The sequence below is a fragment of the Lonchura striata genome, chromosome 9 (assembly GCF_046129695.1).
Source record: "Lonchura striata isolate bLonStr1 chromosome 9, bLonStr1.mat, whole genome shotgun sequence".
NCBI lineage: Eukaryota > Metazoa > Chordata > Aves > Passeriformes > Estrildidae > Lonchura > Lonchura striata.
In genome coordinates, this window is record NC_134611.1 from 9,404,047 (window position 1) to 9,426,797 (window position 22,751).

Consider the following 22,751-nt stretch of genomic DNA (forward strand, 5'->3'; position numbering starts at 1 on the left):
GGGCACTGGAGAGGAGAGATCAATGTCTGCCCTTTCGCTTCTCCTCGTGAGGAAGCTGTAGAAATTATTTGGATGCAATAAAACTTACTGAAGTTACTGGAGATTCACTAGGAATAAATGTGTTTAGCCTATTTCAAGTGCCAAGGAGCAGCACCACTGAGCAAACAGTCCTCGTTTATTACCTACTTTGAATAATTAAGATGAGAAACTTTCTACCTATTGGAAAGAAAGTGAAACACAAAAGTTTCAGTGTGCTTCATGCTGCAGCCCAGGGCAATCTGCACACTCACCCCAACACACCCAGAATTTCATTATGGGATTTTTCTTCTTTTGTTGTTATTTTACTGGGTAATGTTTTTATTGCTTTGGTATGAGATGCTGTGCTGTCCTTCTCTACAGCAAAGATATGAATGTGGCCTTGGTGCTACACTAATGACCAATTTACTGATTTACAAGCACAGACCAGTGAACATGATCTGTTGTAACAGTACAAGAACTTGTAATTCATATTAGTACTTGGCAGAACATGGAAGTCCAACCATCCCTCATTTCAGTTCCTGCAGCCACTGCTGGCAGTATCCATCCATTGCTCCCAGTGCCCTGTGAGTTAGCAGGAGCAGTTCAGAAAATGTTTTTAATTAATGTGTTAAACAGCAGAGAATGTTCTTAGGAGTGGATTAAACATATTTGGCTTTGCCATTGGTATTAACTGTTCACAGGAAGTGTTTCTAGGACAAGGACTTCTTACTGGTGTTAAAAAATAAAGGGTGTTTGGAGTTTTCAGGCTCTGCAGAAATTTCAGCATCTCAGCAATACCTTTAGGAATGTATGTGTGATATTGCAATGTGGTGAGTTTATGACATCCTGGCAGCTGTTAGGGTGGCTCAGCATGTTGTGATGATAAAGTCTGTTTATTCTAAGCATGGTAACACAAGCAGCATTGTAACTTAATGATTTAATTTATTTCCTAGCTCATTCTTGAAAATGTTACAAGGCAAATAAGAAGGAAATAGAAAATTAGGATGAGATCTGGGATCTCTGAAGTGAAAGATTTTGAGTCCAAAATGTTATGCAGATGCCAGGCAAGTACTTTTGAACCAAATGAAAGAAAAAGTTGATTTATAGAAGCAACTGTTGTTTATACACAGGTCATCAAAGGAGCACGTTATGGAAATTGGCAATAAATTAAGATGAACTGAAGGCAGGAGATGGGATGGAAGAATGAGCCCACCAGAGTAATTCAAGCACAACTCAGTTGAAAGGTCAAGTTATTGAGTGGTAGCTACTGTTCCCATGAGATCAGGATAGGGGAAGGCAGCCAGATGCTTCCCAGATCCTGTTTTATTGTCAGGAAGATTTTACTTACTAAGAAGCAGGATTTCCATCTGCAACGTGCAGTGGATGTCAGGGAGTTCAGAATGCAACCCATGGTCTGAAACTGCCTTCAGACATTCCTTGTTTTCATACAGCACTGCCCACAGCTGTAGCTGTGGCAGTCATCACCCACAGAGCTGGACCAGGAGCATCCACTGACAGGAGTGAGAGAAGAGGAAGCACTGCCCCCCAGTCTCCCTGGGCTCCCCAGGTTTCCAGTGAAATCTGATTTCTGTGGCTCTGGAATACCTGCTGCCACAGGCTGAGGCTCATGGCAGCTCTTTGGGGAAGCCAGCTGTGGAGTTGTGTGTCCTTTGGGTTCAGCTGTTCAAGCCAGGCTGTTCTCTGCCTTTGAGTCCTCAGCAAAGCTTCTCATGGCATGGAAGGAAGGCTGAGTGCTCCTGCCTGCTCAGTCCTGCCTTGTTTTGTGTGCAGCTGCTTGAGTGAGTCTGGAGAGCACCAAGAGGAGCCCAGGTTTCCATTCTTCAGAGCATGGCACTGTAGAAGTGGTGGGATGTGACTCAAGGTGTGGGAGCTGAGGGATAGCAGGAAGGCTCCCACATAGCATTTCTTGTGCATCCTTTGATCATGAGATTGCACTTTTGTCCATCCAATCATTGAATTAATAATAATAGGTACCTAAGCATTATAAACAGGGACCACGTTTGGATAAGACATTGTCTGGAAAGTGTAATAATTTCTATTTATTTTGGTTAAACTCAACATCTGATTTGCCATGCTGCTTTCTGCTGTGTTTTGAGTTATAGCTTTCAGACCTTCCAGGAATGAGCTAGTTGCTAATCTTCAAAGGGAGTAGTTAAAAAAATAAATTGCTTTAGGAAATGCTGTTAAACATTGTTTATGTGTCTCTGTTTTTCTCATCTTTTCCCCTGGACAAAAATCAATATTCCTTCCTACTGGTAAGAGGATCTAAAGCTACAGCAGGTGTTGGCTCTCCAGCACATACAGATGAAGAAGGAAAAAGGACTCACTATTTGGAATTGATCTTTTCTGAGATTTCCAGAGGAATGTGGTATTATTCTATATTCATAGGTTGTTTGGTGCTTTGCTTTGTCCTCTCATAAATAGTTTAGAAGCAGCTGAATTTCTTGTGCAGGTATATTGTGTGATGCACATATATTTAAGCAACCAGTTATTTTAGAACTAAATTAGAAAAATTGAGACATTACCTTATTTAGCATATGTGCTAAATATATTTAGCATATGTGCTCTTCTGTGTCTGACTTTGAACTGTTGTCCTTGACATGGAATATATAACAGTTCCCTGGCTAGCATCCCTGACTGCCCAGCACTGTGGGAGGGCCTGGAGCAAGTGGGTGATCCCTAAAAGGTTTTAATAATGTATGAATAGAATTAAAGTAAATGCAGGTAAAATTTTGACCTTTTAAATCTGCAAAATTACAGACAGAGGCATCCTGGGAGAGGGGTTTGATATATAGGTGCCCTGGGGGCAGGGAGAGAGCACTGTCACTGTGTGGGTGTGATGTTACCATGCTCTTGACTTCGTGCCTGGTCACAAGAGAGCCTGGAGATCCCCACGGTGTGGGGATGGCAGCTCTCCTGCCCTGGGTGGGGATGGCAGTTCTCCTGCCCTGGGTGGGGATGGCAGCTCTCCTGCCCCTCTGTGGGAATGGCAGCTCTCCTGCCCCTCTGTGGGAATGGCAGCTCTCCTGCCCCTCTGTGGGGATGGCAGCTCTCCTGCCCCTCTGTGGGGATGGCAGCTCTCCTGCCCCTCTGTGGGGATGGCAGCTCTCCTGCCCTGGGTGGGGATGGCAGCTCTCCTGCCCCTCTGTGGGGATGGCAGCTCTCCTGCCCCTCTGTGGGGATGGCAGCTCTCCTGCCCTGGGTGGGGATGGCAGCTCTCCTGCCCTGGGTGGGGATGGCAGCTCTCCTGCCCCTCTGTGGGGATGGCAGCTCTCCTGCCCTGGGTGGGGATGGCAGCTCTCCTGCCCCTCTGTGGGGATGGCAGCTCTCCTGCCCTGGGTGGGGATGGCAGCTCTCCTGCCCTGGGTGGGGATGGCAGCTCTCCTGCCCTGGGTGGGGATGGCAGCTCTCCTGCCCCTCTGTGGGGATGGCAGCTCTCCTGCCCTGGGTGGGGATGGCAGCTCTCCTGCCCCTCTGTGGGGATGGCAGCTCTCCTGCCCTGGGTGGGGATGGCAGCTCTCCTGCCCTGGGTGGGGATGGCAGCTCTCCTGCCCTGGGTGGGGATGGCAGCTCTCCTGCCCCTCTGTGGGGATGGCAGCTCTCCTGCCCCTCTGTGGGGATGGCAGCTCTCCTGCCCTGGGTGGGGATGGCAGCTCTCCTGCCCCTCTGTGGGGATGGCAGCTCTCCTGCCCTGGGTGGGGATGGCAGCTCTCCTGCCCCTCTGTGGGGATGGCAGCTCTCCTGCCCTGGGTGGGGATGGCAGCTCCCCTGCCCCTCTGTGGGGATGGCAGCTCTCCTGCTCCTGTGCAGCACCACAGAGCCTTTGGTTGGCATGTGGGGCTGCCCAGAGTGGCCGTGGCTGCTGGCAGAGGGAGCAGTGTGGAGACCTCTGGGATGTGGCTGCTGCAGTGGAGGTTTGTCCCTGCATAGAGAGGATTTTCTACCCTGCAAGTTACACGTGAGCCTTGGCAGGGGATGGTGTGTGGGGAATGAGGAGACTGGTGTGACTTCCTTTCTTCTCCATCTCTCCCAAGCTTCCTTTGGAGCTGGCAGCACACTCCTGCAGAGGAGCAGGGGTTTTGAGCTGCTCTGTGTGTTTTCACAAGCTTGTCCTATTCTGCTGGGATTTCTTCCTGGGGACACCTGGGATGCAGAAAAGAAAGAAATCCATATGGGGTAAGACAGTCTCAGAATCAGGGTTTGGATGAATGGGTTGCATCCTAGATGTCACTGATTTAGGGCTCTGCTGTGCCCTTAGAAGGTTAGAGGTTGGTTTTCATTTTTTGTTTATTTTTCCGTCTCTTTCATGGTTATAAAATACTTTATTGACTTTATAAAAGATGATCACAAAAGTTTAGTCTAATGAAAGGACTAAGCTATAATCTAAAGCTTCATCCTGGCAGTCTCTTTGTTGCATGAATAAAGACCCTGCAATGTGGCAAGTTGTACAGTAAAATCACACTAAGAAATAGCAGTGAAAACAACTAATAAAAACTGATATAAACCTCTAGTTTTAAGAATTAATTCAAGTAGAGCAGAAAACAATACATAATTTTCAAGGTGGTGATTGGAAAAGGGTAGAAATATCACTGCAGGCTTATAATTTTGTGTTCACATAAATCAAATTTAAGTAGTCTCCTATTGCTGACTATGAAAAAACTATTCCAAATTGTAATTTTGTTACATGTGTTTCTTGTGAACAGTTTTATTAGTTTTTAGATAATATCAAATCTCTAAGGACAGGCCTGAAGCTGGAATAATTGTAGATTTCCTCTTGCTCTGCTATTTAAAACTTGTTAACCATTCTGATCTCAAAGCAGAAATGCTGGTCTAGATAAAAATGGTCCTTCACTACAAGAACCACAGCAGGGGTCTTACGACTGTCTGCTTTGTTTCTTCTTTCAGTGCAGTTAAAACACAGAAGAGACCAGATTTTGTTCTCCATTTGAGTTTACATAAATTCAGATTAACCCCTTAGGAAAGCACTTCGGGCTGCATTTGGAGGCACAGCGTGATTTGGGGAAGCAGGAGGTTTTTGGCTTCTGGCTTGGCTTTTGATCAGTGAGGATTTCCTGAAAGGAAATAATATTGAAGAGTGCTCTCCAAGCAGCCAGTAGCCATCCTAAGTTATGGTTTAAATATTAGTGACTGGTCTTTATTTGGCCTTGGAGGACTGGTGGAGAGGACAGTGAGGGCTTGATCTCAGTCATGAGCCTGTGATTGAATTGAGTTAGCAAAGGAATTGATGTTTTCACAGAAAATTTGCATAAGCCTGAAAGCTTCTTAGCAACTATTTATAAATTCATCTGTCTCCAAAGGAACTTTGTACCTTTGTCCATAGTGCATCTGGCTTTAGGGGAGAGTCAGATTTAGTCTTCAGGAGACTGCCAGCAACCCAGCTCATCTTTGCTGCACGGGACACGCTGGCACTCCTTCATTTGGGTTTGGATACTTCGAGTGTTGTAGCCTTAGCCCTGTGCCTTGGCCCTGCTTTCAGGGCAGCCTGTGGGGCTGAGGAGCCCCTGTGCTGGAAATGCCAGGAGGAAACCCTGAGAGGGTCTGACTTGGCTGCAGGACCCAGAGGATGTTGTTCCTGCAGTGCTCCCAGGCTTTATGTGCATTTGCCCCATTTCTCCTTGACAAACAACTATTCCAGTGTCAGCAGGCCTTGACAGAGGTCCTTCCATGGCAGGGGAAAAAATCTCAGTGTAAGGCAGCTCCATTACATAACAAAGGTTATCTGGAGACACAGATACTCTCAAAGTCCCCTCTGTTCTTTTCTATTTCCGGGGACAATCAGCTTATTCTCATTTTAAGAGCTTACTATCAGTTCTGACCCATTTAAAATTCACCTGCCAATTGAATTGTATGACAGGACCTGGCTGACCCAGGAACAAAGGGAAATGTTCATATCTTTTAATGAACTGCCACAGACCGAGAGCTGAGAAGAAAAAAGGGAAAGAATAGAGTCAGCTCTATGAGAAACAAAACTTTTTTTCACAAGGCAGGGAATAGGAATTTTCTTACTAAATTATTGTAAGTGGCTTTGCTCTGTTATCTGTTAGCAGCTTCACATCCTTGAATCATTTATTCTTTCACAAGAAAGGAAGTTTGCAAGTGGGTGTTTCTCTGTGTCTAGGCCCCATCCCTTTTCTAATGATTATTCTGCCAGCCTGCTCTTCCCTCCCAGCCCTCTCCCAAGAGAGAGCCGAGGGCAGAGGATGGTCAGTCTGTGTCCTGGCTGCTTGTGCATGACAAGGGAATGAATCTGGCATCAGCAGGGAAGTGCTGGCCAGTGGCTGTAGTTCCAAGGATCAGGACTGTTAAATGTATGGCCCTTTGGAGAGACATCTGCTGTCTAAATTCCACATCTGCATTTTCCCCATATTTGATATTGGTTGGGTTCTTTTTTTGCTTTTTGGGGTGATGGTGGTTGGTTTTAGACATCTGTACTTATTATAATTAATTTCATTATAATTGCCACATGCATGTCCAGGATACCTGTAGGTGATTACCTGACCTGGGACTGAGCTGCTGGGGGACTTGGCAGTGGGTTTAACTTCATTATTTTGCTTTTTCTTTTGCCTATAACAGCTTCTTGTCTCCCAAAGCTGCCTGGCTTTCTTACATGTAAAGTTTTGCCCCAACATCAGGCCTAATTTATAGCTGATATCCAGGACAAGGAGAAGTCAAAGAAAAAGTGATGTTTCCTAGGGAATGAGAAGCCCTCGCCTGGCACTCATGAATTACAAGGCTGAACTTTTTAATGTGTCTCTCCTCCTCCTTTTGCTTGGTTTTGTTGCTGCCTCCAGTAACATTTTTCCTGACTATAGTACCATTGACTCCTGTGATAGTTTAATAGTTTCTGCTGTTTACACAGTTGTCAGTGAAATTGTTGTGATTTAAATTTGCATGCAGAGTTGGTAAGTGCTCAGAGTTGATGGTGCTACCCCAAAGGTAATTTGTATTCTGGGCACTGGAGTTGTCCTGGTAACACTTAGGTGACTGGAAACCATTTGCAGAGGGGAAGTTTAATTCTGATATTGCTCACTGGTCCCAGTCCTAGGGATCCAATCCAGGTTGGGTGATGTTTGATAGTGACAAAACTTCCTAACTTTACCGTGTGGCCAGGACCTTCGTAGGGTCTTACCTGTGCTGCTGTATAGAGAAGGCTTTAGAGGAACACATGAAAATTATTCCTCTACTTGTACCTTCATTTCTGACATACTGAGCTGGAGGATGCTCTTCCTTCTGCTGCAGGCTGAATTCTTATCTCTGAAATTCAGTTTTCAGTTCTGATACTACTTTTGGATTTCTGGAGGGTACTGATTAGCAGGGGCTACAGGTCACTTGCTGCAGTGCCAGTATGTGTTAAAAGATAAGAAAGTTAATTAAAAAACTTAGCCTTATTGCTTTAAAATTGTACACACAGATTAATGTTTTTAGTGTATGTTAATGATGGGGACCCAGAAAATTACTAGAGTATTGCAAGTTTAGCACTCTATACTCTAGTAGTCAGGCATTTAGAGACTCCTGTTTTGAATGGTCTGAAGTCATATTGATGATTTTTATTTTGCTGAAAGGTGTCTGGTATTTCATTCTGGCTGCCCTGGAGAGAAAGAATTGGTACTTTCATCACCTACAGGGACCCAGTACAGAAAAGCAAGAAAGCATAAATAAAACAGTCATCTTAGAGACATTTTCATGGTCACTATCTCCTATAAATCCATTCATAGCTCTTCTTATGAAAATCACAGTGACAAAAGACTTAATCAGGAGACAAATGTTGATACAATGTCTTGAGTTTCTGGGTTTTCTTGCAGCAAAAAATACGTCTTCTGTACTATGTTTAAATCTGGACTTAAATAATATCAGTGCATTATTGCAATACATCTTGGTGAAAGAGGCTTTTAGAGCTAATCTGAATTGGAGTAGCTACAGTGACTTCAGAGCAGACAAGCAGTTTCTCACACCAGCTGAGGGCATGGTGCACGTTGGGTATTTGGAATTACAGACTGAAATCTGTGGAGCTGTTTCTGCATCATGCAAGAAATGCTTTCTCCACTTCTTGCTTTCCTTCCTTTTGTGACTGAACCACAGGAGAATAAAGCCAAAATCCACTTTTGTATTGCTGGAAGAAAGATTAAGGCTTTGGTAGTGACTTATTTTAATAGAGTCTTGTCCTTTTTATATATCTGGATGGTTTCCATAGGTTTTACATAGATTAATCACTTGAAAAAAATTGTAAGAAACAAATGGGATGGGGGGGGAGTAATAATCATTGGGATAATTATATCTATGGATGTCTTTGGCTTATGGTACTTGATCTTTCAGTAGTGTTCATGTGGGACTCCATAAGCAGTAAAAAGTTCACTGTTCCATAAAAATTTATGTTCCCTTTATTCTCGTAAAACACAAGTAATCATAGAATAGTTTGGGTTGAAAGACACCTTTAAAGGTCATCTAGTCTAACTCCCTGCCATGGGCAGGGATGTCTTCAACTAGATTAGGTTGCTCAGATTCCTGTCCAACCTGACCTTGAATGTTTGCAGAGATGGGGCATTCACCATTTCTCTGGGCAACTTGTGCCAGTGTTTTGCAATTATGTAAAAAAAAAAAAAAAAATCTTCTTTATATCCTTCTCTATTCCTAATATCTTATATACTATACAAAAATTTGTTATTTTTTAGATTTGTATCCAAGTGCACACTCCTTTGGATGCAGCTCAGGACAGGTTTGGTTTTTGGGCTGTGAGTGCACATCTCCAGGTCGTGTCTGGCCCCACATCCACCAGCAGCCCCAAATCCTTGACAAGGCTGTTTTCAATCCTTCTCAAATACCTTTGGAAATCAGTTCAAAGACACACTTCGTTACGCTTGTCAGTCACACTTTGTAAGGTTATGTTTTAAGATGCTTTTTTCTTGCAGAGTCACAGGAATTGCTGATGAGTGTGATTGTTTAATAATGGAGTAAAAAGAAAATCTCCTTCTGAAAGCAGAGAAATTTGTCTGCAGCTGATGCTGTGGTACAGTGGCATAAGGATTGCCTATTAAACTACATCTTCTCTGGGTTTGCTTTGGGATCATTTCCCCACAGAGCACTAACGGATGGAATGCTGCATAGGGCCAAAGGCAGGATGCTCCATCCACATGCCTTTGTTGCATTTGGCTGGAAGAGGCTTGGTTTCTTAAATCAGGGGAAAACTCAATTCATCAACATCTCCTTGCACAAAGGAGAAGGGCTGTTTGTGTTTAAAGGCAGCAGGCAAATTGGTTTCTCTTTGTCTTGGCCTTCCTGTGCTATTGCCTTGCTGCTCCTCTATCTCCAGTGAGACTCGCAGGTCCTTTGTTGCCTCCTGCTCATTTCCATGGCAGCCGAGCCTGGTGTGGCAGGCCCAGGCCGGAGAGCCCCGCGTGGATGAGCTGAGTGTGGGAGCAGGGGAGAGCAGGAGCAAGAATGGAGCCTGTCACTAGGACTGGCTGTACGTAATTGCATAAATTCCATCAAGTGCATCCCATGGTTTCAAGCCCCTGGAAGCTGTAAATAATGTCTTTTAATTAATGGGTTGCCAGGAGCTTTAAAGGAAATCAGATTGGACTGAGGGCTGCAGAATTCGGCAGCTGTGGTGGCTGGAGCATACGAGCACTTTGACTAACTGCTGGTTGTTCATTTCATTTTAATTAAATGACTTGCAGAGCTGAAAGCTCCTGCCGTCCTCACCTGTGTGCTGTTGAAATCCATGATGTGTGGAGCTGGGGAATTGGGCAAAACTGGTTGACAATAGCAGGGGAGAGACTTTGTGTGAAGACTGTGCAGGGCTGTTAACTTCAAAGCCATGCAAACCACAGCGTTTCCTGTATTGCGTTTCTTTGTGTGATCCTTGTGGTTTGGGTTTTGGGTTTTCTGCGTGTGCAGTGTGATTGGTGGTGACCAGGAAGCCTCTCATTTCCATCCTGTGTTAGCTGAGCTTTTGGGCTGGCAGTGAGAAAGGAGCAGTTGCTCTTTGCAAACGTGTCAAGTCCTGCGGAATGACGTGTGTTGCACGTGTGATTCGTGTAGCATTTGGTAACACACTGAGCTGCAGAAATGAGCAGAATGAGCCGTGTAAGGGCCACTGAAGGGGCGTTTTAAATGCCTTTTCCTGTCAGTATCTCCCAGCACATCCAGGATTAGGGACAGACTGACCGCCTCGTGTGCTCTGAGGTTAATGGTGCTACCCCTGTGGTGGGGGGATGTGGTGGAGAGGAGGTGTCAAAGATGGAGCTATGCCGGTAGAAGTGGGAGCACAAGGGGACCTCAGATGGATAGATAAAAGGGGATTGTCAGTCCCTGGTGGGGTCCAGTTTACCAACAATCTGCCTGCTGCTCTGCCGACCTTGGATTGCAGCAACTGGAGAGTAAGGGGAAATGTGCCCACTAAAAATGTTGACATGGTTCCACCATCTGCTTCTACTGTATTAACTTTTCTGACTAATTGCATGTGTGATGCTGTGCCACATGGTAGCTTTGTTCTTTACATCAAAAGACAAAGCTTCTTTGTGTTTCCTGTGGACCTTTGAACCACATTTGCCATTGAAGGCCTTGTCAGTGTGACATAGTAGCTGTTGATGTCTTCTTGTCTTGATGATTAGAGCGCTCCAAATAAGTGATCTTGGTCATACTTGTTAATAGGTTAAAGGCTATGGTTGCATGCATCATAATTTCCATGTTGTGCCTATTCAGTTCCCATCCCCAGGGTACAAGTATTTAATATTGCAATGCACAAAAGCATTTGACATCACATGGTGATGGGTGAAGAGGTTTGTGCTTGAATGGGGAGCTGCGTGACCAATGCCCAACTCTTAACCTGAGCACTTGCCTTAATGCAGTGCAGGAGCCCCTCTGCTCGTGCTTGCTGGCAGAATATTAACAGACATTTGTTTGGCGCTGTTCCGCCGCAACAGACTTGGATCAGAGGATGAACCTGCTGTTCAGTCTGAAACGATGCTGCCTTTGGAGACGGGCTTGAAAATGCTTTTGTGTGTGATCCCTCCCAATTCCCAGGGCTCTGATTCAGTGGTCTTATAAAGCAAGATTCCTGGCCAATTAGTTCTTGGATGCAATGAATGTCTTCTTTACAGAGCTGTAGAAAAGGTGTCTTCGCAGGTGCATGCACAGGGACATCTGTGGCATGGTTTGTCTAAAGATCATTAACAACCAGGCTCTTTTTTTTTTTTTTTTAAATTATCTTGAACATTCCCAATGTGTTTCTGCCCAGTTAATTAATTTTAAGTTCTTTTGCTATAGCTATTGGTATGCTATAAGAAAGCTTTCAGTAGTGTTTCTTATGGCATAAGGAGTGTTTGTGTGTTCTTTTGGATTTTATGGCATTCCAATTGTTATTTTCCATTTTCATTTTTGGCGTTTGAAGGATACATACTTCAGGACTAGGGAACTTTCTAAAATAACCCTAGGAAATTTTTTTACTTCAGAAGTGCCATCATATTATCAGTAACTAAGTTAAAGGAAAAAGGGAATGAAGTTTGAAAACACTAGATTTAAGTATGTAGAAAAATCTCACTTCCTTTTATTGTTATTGACGCTTCATTCTTCCAAGACACTACAGTAGGTATTTTAATTGTAATATTTTAGCCTCCCAGGAAGTAAACCATGGCATGTGGGGTATTTTTTTAACTGTATAGAGCATTTCTGGCATGTTTTACCCTGCAGCTTATTGATTAAAGTAGGATCAGAAGAAAAAGACCAACATTGATCATACGTTAAGCAACTAGACCATGTGTAAATTGACATAAAATGCTGTGCTGTTTCTAATAAAAAATGCATAAATGCAGCAGAATGAAGCAAAATAACAGCTTCATGCTGCTGTTGGCTGCCAAACAGAATGCTCAGGTGTGTTGTTGCCCATATAATTCCCTAATTGAGAGCACAAACCCTCATTGACTGTCCCTACTTTCCACCCACATGGATTTGTGCATTGAACCAGCAATACCTCCTCAGGCATCCCAGGTCTGTTACACTTCTTGTATCTCCTCTCCCTATTTCCTACCCACACAAGGCATCATTTTGTCACTGCATGGATTGAGTCTTCAAATCTCTGATTTAGGCTGTTGATCCTGACTCTTGACGAGCTTTTGCTTTTTTTCTTTCTTTCTTTCCCTTTCTTTGTTTTTCTAGGAATTGGGAGCTTTGCATTGACTCTGTTGGGTTTCCACCATGTCTTTAGATTTGGATCATTTATATGACAGGTCAGAGATACTGTGCTATTAGGCATTACCACATTTTTGAAAACATATAGGAATGTCCTACACGTGTGTTTTACTGTGCTTACAAACACAGAACTCGCAGGTGTAAATAGCAGGTTACTGTTTTCCCACGCAGTTGTAAGGATCAGTATGCAGCCTGGACCCAGGCCAAGTTCTGCAAAACAGGGTTTAAACAGTGTTTGTTTCTCTTGCTGTTTTAAAGGCTGATTTGCAGAGGAAGTGACTTTGCCTGCAGTTCTGGGACCCCCAGTGTGTAATGGTGCTGCTCAGTGGCAAAGGTGGCTGCTGAAACTGCTGCTGCTTCCCTGCAGATGTTTTGTGCTCTCAGCCCGTGTCAGCTGAGTGAGAGAGCACAGAGCTCACACAGCTATGGCAGGGCAGACCCTACCAGAGCAGTGACAAATGTGGAGCCAGGGGCTGAGGCTTGCCAGAAATGCCTGATGCTGCTTTGAACCCTGGATCACTCAGCTGCAGTGAAGGCGTGACAGGGAGTTCATCGTACCTGGCTCTGTGCAGGGTTTAGGGCCCCTGGGTTTATCTCCTGCGTGCAAACTTGGTGTGAAATTCTGCTGGAGGTGCCATGTCTTCAGTGCACTTTAACCTCACAGTGTGTACACTAAATTTAGGCAGCAAGAACCAAATGCTGTGTCCAAGTTGTGAAAGGCAAATTCTGTGCTTGTAAACTCCAGTGTTGTAATGTTTCAATGTGACAGCATGAGCTAGGTAAGAAAAGGTGGCACATCAGGCTTCAGGGGCATTCTTTGCTATCCTCTCCACTGGTCTTGGAGATTTTCTTACCACCATCTATGAAAAAGGGATCATACTTAAAAACATCAAACAGAGCAGAGAGCAGTGACTGTGTAGGGAGGCCTGCATTTTCCTTATATCTCACTTGGTGAAAGATCTGTGTTCACATGTCTTTGTCTCTTTTCTTTGTCCATGCTCATATGCCTTAGCCTCATTTCTCTAATTTTCTGAATAACTGAAGGCAATTTTATCCATAAAATATGGCTGTTCTCTTTCCCTGGTACCTGTCTGATAAGCTATGGGTATATGTGTAGGTGGGAACCAAAATTGCTCCATCAGCTCAACCATTTCTGCTTTTCTGTCTTACTGGATTTGCTTTCAGAAATAGCTTTCAGTCTGTTTTATCCTTGGGGGTTTGACTCAGAGTACCAGAGACTTGAGTTATCAGGGGCTTTGACTTAGGCTGAGGGTTATAAAAACTGTACTGAAAAGAGACATCATAGGGTGTCATAAAAACCTCTGAGACCAATTTTGCACAGAGACCACTGAGACCAGTGATTATTCGTGGACTTTGGGGATGTTTCATCAGGGTAGAATGCAGCCCCTAGGGTTCAATTCTCAGAAACAGAAAGACAGAAGAATATTAAGTGCCTCTGGAGGAATTTGTGGACATCCTTCATTGTGAAATAACATACATGTAGTTGCCACCCCAAGAGCTTCTGTCTTGCAACAATGTCTTGGTTGTTAAAAGAAGGCAAAGCAAAACCCAAAGAGACAGACAAAGCTGGCAATTCTGTCAGCAAAAGTCGGTGTAGATGAGCTTCAGTCAAAGAAATATTTAGAAACAAACTGGAAAGTCAGAGCATACCAAATCCTTTGAAAAGGTCATGACTGCAGCAATATGGAGTTCTGGAAGCACGTTCAGCTTCCACAGCAGAGCGATGGCTGCTCTTTTCCACACAGAGGAAATCCTGAGTGTCAGATACGGCGACCACGCCATCAGACATGGGGGAAAGACCTGGGCAGACCCTTGGCTGTGCCACAGATCTGCTGCACGACTTCTGGTATGTCATTTAATGCCTCTGTGGCATGTACCTGTAGGGGAGGACATGACTTGTGCTTAGGGGGGAGCAAGACTTCTGATAGCCCTTCCATTCAGTGATACCTTGTATAAGCTTTGTTGTAAGAAAAAATCCATTTACTGAAGGCAAACCTTGTCTACTGCTGCTGGATGAGGAAGAGCCTCGGTGAGATTTTGTCAGTGGCATGTTTTGCCATGGAGTGGTGGCTGGCTTTTCACACCTGCTGTGCAGTGTTGCACAACAGTGAGGTTGATTGTTAGCATCCAGAGGTGACTGCAGCCTGGACAGGGCTGTCAGCCTGTTTCTGAGCAAAGCTGCAGTCTGTATCAGATGCTGGTAGGCAAATCTGTCTCTTTTTGTCCTTCCTCTGCAGAAGGACATTATTTTCCAACTTACATATACAGTGTGGGGGAAGATAGTTGGTTTTCTTGTTGTTTTTGAAATTCTAGAGACTTGAACATTGAGGTGATGGAGGTTCCTGGAGAATAAAAATGAGGAAAATGTCAGAGAACCTGGCTTTGTACAGCTTAAAAAATGACTTATGATTTATGAGTGGATTTTAAAAAAATGGAGGGAGCAGATGTTGGAGGGAGCCTTGCCTGAAGGAGTGTGGGGCTTGTTCCTCTGAAAGGAATGAGGCAGCACTTGAGCTTTCTGCCTGGGCTGTTCCCAGCTGCAAAGCTACAAAGCCCCAGAGCCCCAACTAAGCCCTCAAACTCGCAAGGAAAAGTTGTCCTGAATACCAAGCAAGTATGTTTGGCAGACCTCTAATGCCCTCCAAGGAGCACAGCAGTCCAAGTGGACTTTTTGTCCTTGATTTCTGTTCTGGTAAGAAGAGAAATCTTGCTTTTTCTATTGGTGAAACATGACTTGTAGGGACAAGTGCTGCATTCATTAGACTAATGTATATATTTGGTAAAAAACAGAGCATACAGCCTCTTCTTAAAGACTGAAATGACAGCTGCAACCTGAGAACAGGTTGAGGGAAAATATTGTTCCATTTTACCCGATTTATGTGAATAAATTTAGGAAGAAACACCTGTATTTGTTGAAGTCACTTCAATTTCATACATGAGAACAGTATGTTGTTTCAGCATTCTGCTTTTCATAGGTTTCAATTAGGTTCTGCCATTTTCCTTACATTCAATATTAAATGTGAAAAATAATTCTAAATAGGAGGCTTATACATATTACTATTTTAAATGCTCAAAAATGGATACCTTTGATACTAATGAAAAATCACAGGTGACATCTATCTCTTTTTCTTCTTTTAAAGTCATTGGTTTGATTTGATTGTTCTGAGGGGCTTCAGGCTCTGCAGCTGCATGTTTTGGTTACTTGAGCAGCAGCTTCAGGCAGCCCCAGAGCCTCTGTCAATGGGGCATTGTTTTCTGGGGCTGTTTCAGGGGGTCTTGGGGAGAAGTTTCTTTAGAATCTGTTTCATGTGGAGTATCAAAGGGACCATGGTCTGTGGCTGAGCACTGGCTCTTTGAGGGGATCTGATTAATCTTGCTTTATAAAAGTAATTGCCTGCTGAGATGGCAGTGTCAAAAGAAGTGGCCAGATTCAAAGAATGGTTAAATATTCCCTTTCATTACTTCAAGGTGTCTTTAGCTGTATGAAAATTAAAGCATTTGATGATCCACATCCACTAGAATTTCCTGCTATTTCGACTCTGGTATCTTTGCTGTTGCCATTTTATAGCTGCAAACCAGCACATTCCTGGGATTCCCATGCCAGGATTTGGCAGAGGTGCTGTGAGGGGTCAGGCTCCCAGCACAAGGTGTTTGGATGCCTGAAGCAGGGAATGCAGCACCTGCTGGGAGCAGGAAACCTCTCCAGGGCATGTTGTCCACACTCCCTGGGGCACGTCCTCCTTTGCAAAGTCAACAGCAGTAGCTGAGAGGACTCATGCAGATGTAAGTTGGGATTTTCAGATCTCCTTAAGGACAACTAAGACATCCTTGGGGTATAAAACCTGATCAAAGGATTTGGGATCAATAGCACAGATTGTTTTTGAAAACCAGGGATGCTGTGTAAGTATGTGGTTAAGCATCTCTCCTGCTCTGAGTGTTTTCTGAGTTTGGGAGTATGTATCAAGTTTGTGGTGAACATAACTTTGAATTAATTTTTTTTAAATTGTTTTCTTCTGTTGCTGGGAACTTCTGTTTGCGAGTGGCATTTGCAATGTCCTGGTGGCTGTGTTTGTGATTCAGGAGCTGACTGAGGCTATAAACTGAAAACAGCTGTTTGCTGTTGAGTTTTGTGTGGCCCAGAAGCTTTCTCAAGCTGAATCATGAGCACAGCCCTCACCTTTCTCTGGGAAGCAGAAAACCTCGTTGGGCCAAGCCAGTGATCGAGCTGGGGTGTGTTTGTCTCACTCTGAGAATGGATTGATGGAGGCTCTTAGGGAGGTGCAGAGTGACCCATAATAATGATATATTTTCTTCTGGGAGGAGCTGGCTCCTGTCCCATTACCCACCGAGCTGTGCTTGGCACCTCTCAGGTGGAGTGCTGCTCATGGGATGTGTTTGGGCTCCTCAACTCCTGCAGTGCTGCTTCTCTTCTTCTCATGTGGAGCCTTGTCAGGGGCTCTGATAAGCCACTGATCAAAGCTGCCACTGAAATTTCCCAGCATGAAATGAAACCTGTTTTCTGAATTTCAGTGTCTCTGGCCTACCATCATCTCCCCATTATCACGTCCTATTTTATTGCTGCAGAAGGATCACGGCAAAACTTTCATTGTAGGTTTTTTTTACTATATTTTGTTACATTTTTACAGCAGCTTGGGTGAAACTGTTTTCTGCAAGAAGACTGAATATTGGCTGCAAATGAGAGCAGATACACAATTTGATGGGAGTCTGGTGTTGATGGAGAAATTAAAATAGGAGCAGGGTCTACGTAAAGGAGTGAGGGTTGTGGAACAAATTAAACCAGTTTTCAATGAGTTTGGTGTGTGGGGTTTTTAATCCCTAATTGCCACCTTCCCTCTGCCATAAACCCACCTTGGGATGAGATGCAGAGTCTGGGCAGCCCTGGCAGCCCACGGAGCAAATCAGCCCTGTGGCCACTTTCTGCCCTTATCTCCCTGTGTGGAGCTGTGGCTTTGATTGTTCTCTATTCAGCTTCCAATTTTATGAAACTTGTGGGATTAAACTTATTTTCCACATCTTTCCTGTCTTTTAGAACTTATACAAGTTGGTCAAGAGTTACTGAGGGGAGACAAAGGGGAGAGGGCAGGGTTTGCAGGGTCTTTGTGGGTTAACACTCGAGGATGCTTTCATTGGCCTGGTTTTCTGTCTGGAAACACAACCCAGAGTTTGAACAAAACCCTTTGTCTAAAAATCCTGCATTTAGATGTTAGAACTATCTAGGGTTTGTTGTCTCGTGGAAAAAAACCAAGCCCTCATTTTCAAGTGTCCTTTACAGGCAAGTTGTAGTAAGAAAATATGGTTTTTTCTGTGCTTTTACATTACTGCTGCTGTTGAACAGCTACATTGAACTGTTGATAAAAGAGCAAATGTGTTCATTCTGCTTTTCAGCTGTTGGTTTGGGGAAATCGAGAGTAGCAAGAAATGAAACTATTTTAGGGTTGAGTATTACTTAATATTAAAGATAGGCAAAATAGGAATAAATAAGGTGTGAACTGCAAATTGCAAACTGCATGGAGGGCCTGGTCTCTTATAAGGAGTAACTGGAAAGACGTACCTGCCTTGTAAAGCCTCTAAAACTGAAGCAAAAGTTAAGTGAGGTTAAATGAAGTGACTGAGGGCAGTGGGAGGATGTTGGGTTTTATTAGAAAGAGGAAAAAGGAATAAGTCCTGGACTTTTCCATTAGATTCAGATGCCTTGTTTGGCTTAGGGTCAGGGACTCTTTCAGAAGTAGGTATTTTTGAAAGTTGGAACTCACATTTATGTCATCCAGTCCCTGCTCCTAGCCAGTACAAGGCATGCTCCTTTCAGTGTATATTTGTTCCCTCCAGTCTAATTAAACATGTCCCCAGTCACTGCTTTATGAAATCACTCAGTAAATTTTCATGTTCTACAACACTCTCCCTGGATTCTCTGCTTTTAATTTGCTGCAGGGATGACCCCTGAATCCTTACTTGCAGTTCAGGATAAGAGGCGTGAGTAATGGACGGAAAAGGACATTTTGGAAAATGAGGGGCCATGTTGGGTTTGATGCAGTTTTATTTAAAATTCAGCATGATAGAGTATTTTTCTGTCACTGCTGGATAAAATTGAAGTCACCTTTCCCTCTGCCCTTGTCTTTCGTGCTGGGAGAAGAGAAGCAGGAATGCCTGACTTTAACTAAGGGCTCCTCTGGAGAGCTGCCCAAGGCAGGGCTCATTCCCTGTGGGAGCTGAGCCCGTGGCACACAGGAGCCAGTGGAGTTCTGACAGATCTGTCCACCTGCACACGTGGGAAAGGAAAAGCAGGAACTGAAGGCAAATGAAGCAGGAGTCTCAAGAGGAGCAGCCTCTTTGGTGTTCCTGTGCAGCCGGGCAGGGGAGGAGATGAAAGGCTCTGCGCACGCTTCGGGAGCCTCTCTTCTCGTTCCAGGTATCGTTTGCCCCCCGAGGAACAGAGGCTCAGGGATGCTGTGACTACTCACTCTTGTTTGTTTATGTTCATCTGGAAGAGATGTGTGAGCAGAGCTGCCTGGGCTGCTTACGGCAAAAGGAAATGGATCTCAGGGGGACAATTAATTTTGCTTGACTATTTCTGAGCCAGGTGAAACCGTAAAATGAACCTGTGTCCTCCCCATTGTTCTAAAAGGGATGTGTTTATTTATTTTACATTTTAATGCACCACTGGCGATTTATGGTGTGAGCCTCAATGAATTATTGATAGAATGAAGGTGTATAACATGGGAGATTAATAAAAAGGGTTATCAGGCTTCAAAAAGAAAAAGGAAGGAAAAACCAGAAAGCTGATATTTTAATTAACTGCCTCCATTGTGATCCCAGAGACATGAGGATTGAGCGCCAGAAGGTAAATCTCATTGGAAATAAAGTGATTCCAAGTCTTGTATTAGAGGGAAGAAATGAGACAGTGCTTCAGTATTGCAGTTTGAATAATCTGGGTTGCTGTTTGCAACAGAAAGTGGAGTTACTAGAATTGAGACAGTCTGCAGAGCTCTGACACAGTGCTGGAGAGTAATAGTAGTAAAAAAATAAAAGCAAATATTTAAAATATAACCATCTAAAAGCAAAAAAGTTAAAAATGGCAGAAGTAAATATAAGAATCATAGAAAAGGTTTGAGCTCCCCCTCTCTTAATCCTGTTCCTTGAAGAGATTAGACAATTTCTATTCAAACAAAGACCAAACACTTTTGTATCCTGCTGATTTTTGTCATGGGACTGTTGGACCTTCAGGAGGGCATGGGGACACGGTGACACTTCTGGGTTCAGCCACTGCTGCTGAGTGGTTGTGCCCAGCTCATTTTGCTGAAGGGAGGGAGCACATGAACCTCTCCTGAGGGACACCCAGGGCTGGCAGCGATGCTTTGCTGCCCTTTTGTGAGCCCGAGCAAGGAGCTGCTTGTGGTGCACGAGGAGGAGCAGTGGCAGGGCAGGAACAAAGCCATCAGTGCCACCATCTGCAGGGTTGGCTGTGCAAGGGAGTGCCCCTGCCACTCCTCCCTGGGCTGGCCCCTGCTGGCATCCCCATGTCCCAGAAATACATCACACTGTGAGACTGAGGGCAGAAGGAGAGGTTTGGTTTAGGCATAATTGTAGTTTTATTGCTATTTGGATCTCTAGAGAATAAGTTAAAGGACAGTTTTGCTGTGGAAAGCATGATATTAAGGCATTGAGAGAGCAGCTATAAAACAAAATACATTTAAAAAAATAGTTTTCTAATGTTTCCAGTATTACACTGGTCTCTCCTTTCTGCATGGAGCTGTAATTGTTTCATTTGTAGATGCCACAGCCTTCCCCTAAGAGCAGATAGCAGCATTTTACCCAGTGAGCTTCCCAGCAAGCAGGAGAGTGCTCTCCCTTCAGCTATGCATGGGTATCCTATCAGTATCAGCATTTCTGGCTATTACATACATCAGATTCATTAAGACTTGCATTAAATACCCCAGCAGTGATGTGCAATAGCCAGCTTTGGATTTCTGAAAGGAGTTACTCAGGAGAAAGTCTTTTCCCTCTGATAACAGATGTGCAATGTCTTTGGATGATCTTTAGTATAACTGTTGTCTTGTAAAACTCTTGGTTTACATGGAAATGGTTTTTCTGTCCTATATTAGTCCATAATCTGTTTCTGAATGGCTGAAGAGAAAATTGAAAATTGTCCCTTTTTTTCCTCCCTCATTCTCCAGAATCTGATTCATTTAGCAACAGAAGGGGAGTAAATGTATGTTCTCTTTAAAAAGTGCATCCTGAGAGGTTGTACAGCTGTTTAGTGATGCTTTGCAGTGTTTTCCTGCTGGATGTCTGCTCAGGGAAGCTGCATGTTTTGTGTGCTGGAAAATGAGTACTTTATTTCAGCCATGGAGGTCTCTCCAGCAGCTCACATAGAAATGCTCCATGTTTCCTGTGTGGGCACGTGAGTGATATTTAACATGACTCCCTTCCTGACAGCAGCTCATGTAGGAAAACAAGAAAGGAAAGTAAAAGATCAAACCCCAGAGGCTTATTTGTTGTGTTTAATGCTTTGAAAATGTTTGCTGGAAGAAGTATTGATGTAGCAATATGTGTGCACACGACTTGTAAGAGAGAATGGCTTGGCAAGCCCAGGTCTCACTGAGATGTGAGGGCACCTAAGCCACAGAACAGGTTGCCCAGGGGTGTTGTGCTGGCTCCATCTTGGGGGATTTTTCCTACCAGACTGGATAAAACACAGAACAGCCTGGTCTGACCTCAGAGCTGAGCCTGTCTTGAGCAGGAGGTTGGACTTGGTGACCTTCTGAGGTCCTTCATTACTTGAATTTTCCTGTGATCCTATTAGGCTGTGAGCAGCTTTGCAGGGGGAAGAGACAAATCTCCCTGCCGGCACTTCCTGTGTCAGTTCATGGCTACCAACGGTAGATACCAACTAGCCAGAGAGCATTTCCCTTCAGTGTGGTGACACTGAGCCCCAGCCCTTGCTCAGCACTCAGCAGAAAAGCCACTGAAGTCACCACTGTGAGTGAATGGTGTCACATCAACACCGAGGCCTCAGCCTGAAGGGACCCAATCTAAGTAGAATTTTCTCTTTCTGCCGCAGTGGGAAGATGCTGACTGGAATTGCAGAGCACATGGTGCTGCACCACTGGCACGCAGGAATAGACAAATTAATTGCTTGAGTTCATGTCTTGCATCTTTTTCAAGCCCTAGATTAATGCAAGCAAAGCAAAGAGCGTGGAGTGGTTGACATTTAATGAAATGAATGTTAGTGTTTGAAGGAGTGCTTTATGATCATCTGCTGTGGTGACAGATGTACTAACAAGCCATGAATAGATGGCACAGATAGAAACATTATTATTTAGATTATAGTACTCCAAAGGTGATACTTGTTTGTCTTGCCTGTCTGTAAATCATGCAGCATGCTTTCAGTTCCATGAAGGCAGCAGCTTTTTATAGTAAAAGCCTTAGAAAATTATCTTGAAAAAGAACATCCCTGTTTTTTGAATGGATGGAAAAAAACACAGAAGGGTGAATCCTCATCAAATAATGGCAGGGTTAGAGTTCTAGTGAGAAGAAACACCCATCTATGATATATGTGGGACTCTGTCATGAAGAAGCAATGTTGAATGTGAAGTAAGTCCTCTTAGCACAGCAATCCATATCGTCCTTGGTGGGGTTGGGTGCAGTGGAGATCTTCTGCACTGTTTATGTTCATGCCAAGTACTTTCTTCTTTTCTTGCAGCAAAGAAAACTTGTGCTGAGTCAGATTTCACTTGTGACAATGGGCACTGCATCCCAGCCAGGTGGAAATGTGATGGGGAAGAAGAATGTCCCGACGGGTCAGATGAATCAGAAGCAGCATGCAGTGAGTAGCTCAAAGTGGTGTTTCTCAGACTTGTTCTATTATCAAAGCACAGAAAAACTGAAGCTGTTATTCCCAGCACTCACAGGATGATCTGTCAATTTATGCTTGTGCTAAGACACAAAAGATTCAGGTCACTCAAATCACACAGTTTACAAACTTTTAAATGTACCCATTTTCCAGACTGATACAGGCAGTGCTGTCTAGTCTGGATTTCTGTCTGCAAGGGAACTGTAAACATCTTGAACTGCTTGTCAGGCTCATGATCAGCAGCAGTGGAGAAGTGTCACCCTCACCTGGGATCAGGCTTTTTGGAAACTCAGATTTGGTGTTTTGCATGGTAACATATTGGGATTTATCATCACTGCAGACAGCACTTCTGTTGTTTCAGAGGAGTTTTGCAACGTAACTGCATTGCTCAATCTTCATTTTTTATTTTTCCTCTGAGAACAAATGAAAAAAGCAGCAGATGAAAGATGAGGAATGTAAAATAACTAAAGCTGAGAGTAAGTGTGACAGATGTTACTGCAGGTAACACCCTTTAAAAACACAGTAAGTAAAAAGAACATTCTTGATTTTCATGTACTGCATTTTATCATGGCCTTTTGAGGAGGCCCATTTGTGCTCCATTGTTCTAGAACTG

The 22,751-nt window shown here is 44.0% G+C and overlaps 1 protein-coding gene across 2 annotated transcripts in view; it reads left to right on the plus strand.

The window, feature by feature from the left end:
• Positions 1-22,751, plus strand: part of LRP8 (LDL receptor related protein 8) — a 169,864-nt gene that overhangs the window by 81,404 nt on the left and 65,709 nt on the right. For both annotated transcript variants that reach the window (XM_021529653.2, XM_021529661.2), the window contains exon 3: positions 21,989-22,111. In XM_021529653.2, coding sequence (XP_021385328.2) covers positions 21,989-22,111 — 123 coding nt within the window. The remainder of the gene's footprint in view (positions 1-21,988; positions 22,112-22,751) is intronic.